Source organism: Struthio camelus, chromosome 23 (assembly GCF_040807025.1).
Source record: "Struthio camelus isolate bStrCam1 chromosome 23, bStrCam1.hap1, whole genome shotgun sequence".
Lineage (NCBI taxonomy): Eukaryota > Metazoa > Chordata > Aves > Struthioniformes > Struthionidae > Struthio > Struthio camelus.
The window spans coordinates 3,861,971-3,868,546 of record NC_090964.1 but is presented as its reverse complement, the minus strand read 5'-3'; the positions used below and the strand labels follow the sequence as shown (position 1 = coordinate 3,868,546).

Sequence of the window (6,576 nt, the reverse complement as noted above, 5' to 3'; positions counted from 1 at the left end):
AGCTGGAAGCAGCCCCCAGCCCCACCGCGGGCGCAGCGCGGTGCGGTGCGGCGGGGGCTGCCTGCGCGTGCCCGCGGAGCGCCCGCCACCCACGCGTGCCCGCGTCCCGGCTGTTTGGCCCCGCGGGCCGCTGCACGCTGCGGGGCGGAGCGGGGCCGTGACGCGGCGGCGGCGGGGCTATAAAGCACCTGCCAGGCACCCGCTGGCTCCAGAGGCTTCTCGGCAGCTCCTGCCAAAGCACTGCGCGGAGAAGCAGGGCAGGGGGAAGAACAAGGAGATTAAACAAAAAAAAAAAAGGAAGGAGAAAAAAAAAAAACCCTCAAAACTCCCAAAGCCTCTTGCAAAGCCGTCGCAGCCCCGCGCCTCACCGACCCCTGCGAGGCTCGCCGTCGCCATGCTCAGCCACCCCGCCGGCGCCGCGCTGCTGGCGCTCGCCCTCTGCGCCCTCCTGGAAGACGGTGAGCCCCGGGCTGGAGGGGGGCTCGGCGCCCGCGGGGCTGCCTGCCCGGCCCCTCTGCCAGGGGGAGCGGGGCTGCGCGGGGCGGCCCCGGGGTGTCTCCGGGGGTGGGGAGCACCGCTGGGGCGCAGCTCGGCGGCTCTGCTGTGCTCCTGCTCCGGGGCAGCATCCCCAGTTCCCGGGGTTATGCAAGTGCTTTATGATCCTGCAGCCTAATCGGTGAGGCTGCACCTCCTGCAAAACTGCCTGCATGTTGAAATCGGCGTAACCCGTACTGGAGGTGTGATTGCAGAGGTGACACACCGACAGGCATTCCAGCGCTCTTGCACCGAGCCTGCGACTGATCCCTTCCTCCTTCTGCTGCAGGTATGGGCCATCCTCCTCTGAATTCCCACCTTGCTGCAGCCGGTGCTGCACACCTGAGGACCAAGCGATGTTCCTGCAACAGCTGGCTGGATAAGGAATGCATTTACTTCTGTCACCTGGATATTATCTGGGTCAACACACCTGGGTGAGCATGAGCGTGGCTTTCTGGGGGAGATGGCTGTTGATGAGTAAATGATTGGCCTTTCTGATGAAGGATGGGGAGAGGTGAGAAGTAGGTGAGAAAGTGTCCTAGTCCTGTGAGATTCTTGTAGCACCTGCTTTGGGGAGCACTGCGAGTAGAAAGGGACTAACTGCTTCTGCTCAGGAGCTCCGGTATCCCCCAGAGCAGAGGGGAGAAGAAAGCACAGGATGCTGCCTCCTCGTGGATTATCTTTTACTGAAATCTGTAGCTCAGCAAGGTGAAAGTAACACCAAGGTGTTAGAACCTGCAGCAAGTCATGAAAGTTACTTTTCCGTCTTGCAAATTGCAACCCTGATTGCTGACTGCCAGTATTGTTGATGAGGCAGTGGTTGGTTGGCGCTAAAGCCTTGTGGCTGCCAAGTCCAGCCCTCAAGAATGCAAAAGCAGATTTCCAGGCAGTTTCATACCAATGGCCATCACTTTGTATCAAAACACACATACTCAGGTGGGGTTATAATCATGCTTGCTAACGTGCAATTACAACTAACTGCTTGCTCTGAGAATAGTTGCAGTCACTGCCAATCCTAAACCCTGGGAGAATAGATTGTGATCAAGAATAGAACACACGTAACAGCTCTAGAAGTATCCTGTGATCAGAAGAGCCTGTTATGGCCTCAAGATATTTGATTTATAGTATGTCCTGAGCATAAAAACTGCTGGGGCTGGGGGGGAGCGGGAAGCCTTGTCATCTCTGTGCTTGAGAAAGTGGCTGCTCACTGCTACAGGCTGGTGTACTGAGGCAGCTGTACTCCTTGTGCCGTTCAGCGTACCAGTAAACTACCAGCTCTCATAACCTGGACTGTGTGGCAGCACTTGCATGGGTGCCTGAGCTGCAGCAAGGAAAACAAACTCCACTTGCAACCCAGCATGTCCTAGCCCTGGCACAACAATCTCCCTGGGAGGGGTAGGGTGGGGAAAACAATAGGTGGTAGAGGAGCTGAATTTTAAAGGCTTGGAAGTATCAGTGGCCTTTTCACCTTATGTTTATAGATGAGCCTTTTATTATTGTGGCACTAGCTTGGCTGCCTTCCAAGACTGTGTTATAAACCTATTGGCCAATAAAGTTAGCTGCATAGTTGATTTCTTTTGTTTTTAACAGACATACCGCTCCCTATGGCTTGGGAAGCCCGCCAAGGCGTCGCAAGAGATCACTGAACAGGTGCGAGTGCTCGCACTCAAGGGACAGCATCTGTGCCACCTTCTGCCAGGCAAAGCCTGGGTAAGTCGAGCAGGTCTGGGGGACACCATGCCTTCAGATCTCGCTGCCATTGGGGTCTGCTTGGCAAGGGTGCAACCAGAGAGCCAAAGCTTAGGAGCAAGAGTACCTCTACAAACTCGCTGGGGACGGCTGTGCAGCTCTTTGCAAACAGCTGGAACTTGTCTAGTGGCTTTCATACCCCTCCCAAGAAGCTGTGACAAAGTGTCACTAGGGTGTTTTTGCTGTACAATGGTGGCTTTACTGGTTGATGCAAAACGTCGTTACCCCCATCCCTCCTGGTGCCAGGAGGCTGAGGAAGTGCTGGGAAGGGAGATGCAAGCAACACGTTGGGAGAGGGGTAAGCGGAAGATGTGAAGCTGGCCTTGAGACACTAGCATCTCATGCATTGCTCAGGTGGGAGAGAGGCCTCAGGAGGGCAGTATTGTTGGGAGCTGGGGCTCAGGGATCAAATTCCTGTGGTTCTCTGTAGCCTGCTGTTTCTGTAGTGCATAATGGCTCTCAGTAAGTTGTCACACTTCAGTCAGCCATGTACAGATGTGTTTACACGATGGAGAGGTGGGGAACAAAGTTACTGTAGAGATCTGTCTTTAATCTTATACCAAAGGAAAAATCACATTTAATGACTATTTTTTTTTAATTATGAATTGAGTGGGATCTGACAGAAAAAGGATAACAGTAAAAGTGATCTATAAATAGCTGCAATTAACCCTTCAAAAAACATGCATTCAACTGTCATCAGGGATGTTAGAGCAACACTCCCCCTGGTACCTGCCATATCATGGCTGGATGTGAGTGGCTTATGTACATCTTTTCTTGCTTATTAGGTACCTCCAGAACGTGAGGCTCCCAGCGAGCTCTGGAGCAGCGATGAAGACTCTGCAGAGCAGTGGCATGAGGCCTTCCCAGCATGGCCTGCTGAGAGCTCTCAGGTGAGCGTGCCATTTTAACTGACTCTAACCTTCCCTTGCAAACACTTTAAAATCTGGGGTTGTGACCCCAGACTGTAGTTTCTATTCCGATTTGACCTGGCTTTTCCCTATGGCCTTCATTTAAATTAGTGGGCTTGACGCTTTCTGCTCCCTTTATAAAGGATTGAAGGCTAAAGGCTAAGGGAACGAAGGTCATTAGCCTCCTCCAAACCTGGAGCAATATTATGTGAAATATAATTCTTCATTGGAGTGAGGGAGGTTCCTCTGATATGAAACAGGCAAGCAGGTGATGCACAAGAAGTGGTGGGGGGAGGGCACACAGGGGAAATGACTGGGAAGCAGCTTTGGACCAAAGGAAATAGCTCTTCTCACATTGCAGAATTGAATTGTGGAAGTTGTTGCAGGAAGGTGTTGTGGATTCCAGAAGAGTAAATAAGTTAAAGGGAGTTGGCAAATTAAGGAGGATTGGTCCACTGGTTGCAATTAAACCAGATGCTTTGGGAGCCATCTCTAGAGGGCAGATCTTCAAGTACTGCTTGGGATGCAGCATGGCATGACTCTCCTGTAAGCCTTCATCACTGGACACTAGTGGAAACAGGATTTTGTTATAGTTGGATTTCTGCTGTTACTTAATACAGCCACAGCTAGAATCCTCTTTCCCACCCCCATTTCCTTCTCTTATCTTCTACTTTGCAAAAGAACTTGGTGAACAGTAGGTAAATATCATAATGCAGGCTATTGTTGTGTGGTAAGACAATGGATGGGAGGCTGAACGTCTTGTCTCTTCTGTTTTCAGGGATCTTGCCATCTCCAATTTGCAGTTTGGCAAACAGCAGCACCGTTCTCAGGGGAACGCTCAGCCAACAGCTTTGCCTTGGAAGAAGAATATCTGGAAGAAAAAGAGATAAGAAACAGGAACTAACCAAGTTCACCAGAAGAATTTGGAGTCCCGTGGGTGCCACTAACTCCGCTGTTGGTAGTTAGAGCTGAAGGAATGGCCGTAAGCGAAAGGGGGAAGAAGTGGAAGTCTCCATGCTCCTGTTGCATGAACCAGTACTGTATGCACTCCAGAGACTGTTGTAAAGGGAAAACAGAATCTCTCTATACAGTCATAGATGTGTTGTGGAGCTGAATTGTGCCTTCTTGGATCAGGCAAGGGTCTTACTGGTAGAGTATCAGCTAAACTCTGCACTGGATACCTAGGCAGATGGCCAGCCCACCCTGGGCAGTTGAATCACTTACAAAGCAAGCAGCTATGTGCAGTTCTGGACCTGGCAGCACTGAAGTCCCATATCACAGGCCTGGTCTACTCTGCCTTTGAACCATGTTTGAACATGGTTCCACCTTGACTCCATTCAAACATGGTTTGGCTGGCCATTGTAGACGGGGATAAACTGATGACAGTAGGGCCTGCTTGGGCCCATCTGTGCGCTTTTTTCCTCTTACTTGTCAGACAGTGTGATGTGCATATGAATGAGACTCCCATGACAAAACAGTTCCCAGTTCTTACAATAATGAATCTTCTAGAAGCCTGAAAGCCAACTGAGTAGTCAGTGGCGTTCTCTGGCTAAGCAATTAACTGAAGGACCGTCTTTATGTGGTTCTTGTTTAGATGGAGGATAGCTTCTTTACATCTGAGCTTGCATCAAATCCAAGCATGACCCCTGCCCACTGGGTACAGAGGCAACAGGGTTGGGGAGGCTCAAGAGGAGCTGCATTTCTGTAGCCTCTGCTGCCACAGCTGTGCAGGAGCCCCATACATAAAGCCACCTGTTACCTGGGAAAGGAGCCCTGCTAGGTTAGGTGCAGAGCCAAGCTGCTAGTCTGGATGAGTTCAGTGGTATGAATCTGTCTCATCTCCTTAGACATACCCCTTGTGGAGCAGACAACTTCCACCTCTTAACCTAACAAACACCTCAGCTTTCTTTCAGCTCTACCTGAAAGGAAAGGCTAGGAGCAGAGAAGATGGGTGGTGGGAAAATAGCATCCAAAGGCTTGCTTGCTGCTTCGCTTAGCTCAGGTGTCTGAGTCAGGCTTTATAATAAATGACCAGCATGAATAGCATGCCACTAAGAGAAGCGTAGCCTGAATAGAGAATGAATAGGCAAGGGGCAGCTGGGTGGGATTAACGTGGGAAAAAAAGGTCACCAAGATGAGAGCATGGCACTGTCTGCACATCCTTAGAAAGGGCTGGATTTAAACAGGAGCAAAAATCATGGCCTCTTTGCCAGACCTGGAGCAACACAGTGCTGCTGGCTTAGAAGAGAGGCAGGAATAATTTGGAAGAACACTAAGCCCAGAGCCTTGAAGCCCATCCTGTAGGCAGACAGTCTTAAGGCTTTGGAGTGGTATTACAAATGCAGTTTCATTTGCCTGGGTAGATTAACTTCTATTCTAAAGCATGGCTGCAACTGTCATCTCGTTAGTGTAGATAAATAATTGCTCTCCTGGAATCACTGTTTGGTCCCCCTCGCTGCCCAATCCAGTATTACACGTGAGCATTTTAAAAGGCTGCTTGAAGTTGGTGGTGGACCAAAATCTGTGGCTGTTGCAAGTGTAGTCCCATTGGACATGCAAAATATTTCTTTAATTTTGTCGTAAGCCCTAGAGGGGGAGAAAATGAGACCAATTGATTGTATCATAAATGAAAAAACAGACAAGTCATTTGGTCCCCAAAGCTGCAGAGAAACTTTTTATATGTGACCTTCTGAAGGTTTCAGTCATTCTAAAAAAAATCCTAAAAGGGTTTGTTCCAAAGGAAACTTTGCACATGGTTTAATGTGAGCCTAGTAATTTAAAATAAAACTACTGCTGTAAAATACTATGTATATCTCCTTTTGTGTGTATGATGTCTTTTCTTTTAGTAACTTATTGCACATTCCATATGTAGCATCCTGATATCTGTGTATTTATTTAAATCTATTGTTTTTTAGATGATAATTTTTAAACTTTAATTTGTAATAAATAATATCAAAATTCAATACCGTTTTTCTTCCTTATTTCATGTCTGGATGGTGGTAGCTGGAGCAAAATAAAGCCAAATGGACAAAAATACTGTGGAAGGGAGTGGGGTTGCAGAGGTGGGTGAAAATGAGCATGCTGTGTAGTTCTGTGCAATGTCCTTAGCAACTTTCAGCTCATAGTGAATTCATCTAGCTAATTTAACTGAAAAAAAGAAATACCTTGTTCCTCTCTGGATATCTATGGGAATATAGATATGAAATGGTCCCCAGCCTGGGGTACTTAAGACTATGGATGCTGAGAGCAGTCTGAATCCTTGTAGCAAGTGATCCTGTCTGTGGTTTCTTGTGGTGGAGTCCTGTGCTACAAATCTTCTTAGCAGCTCTTAGTGTGATTGCGGGTATGAGAATCACAGGGAGTAAGGAACCACATGCCCTTTCCA

The 6,576-nt window shown here is 48.9% G+C and overlaps 1 protein-coding gene across 1 annotated transcript; it reads left to right on the top strand.

Annotated features, from left to right (window-relative positions):
- The first annotated feature begins 216 nt into the window (after positions 1-216).
- On the top strand, positions 217-6,154 carry EDN2 (endothelin 2). The gene is made up of 5 exons (XM_068917650.1): positions 217-458; positions 824-968; positions 2,125-2,244; positions 3,069-3,173; positions 3,970-6,154. The coding sequence occupies exons 1-5, from the start codon at positions 395-397 to the stop codon at positions 4,079-4,081; spliced, it is 546 nt and encodes a 181-aa protein (XP_068773751.1). The 5' UTR covers positions 217-394; the 3' UTR covers positions 4,082-6,154.
- Positions 6,155-6,576: the final 422 nt, after the last annotated feature.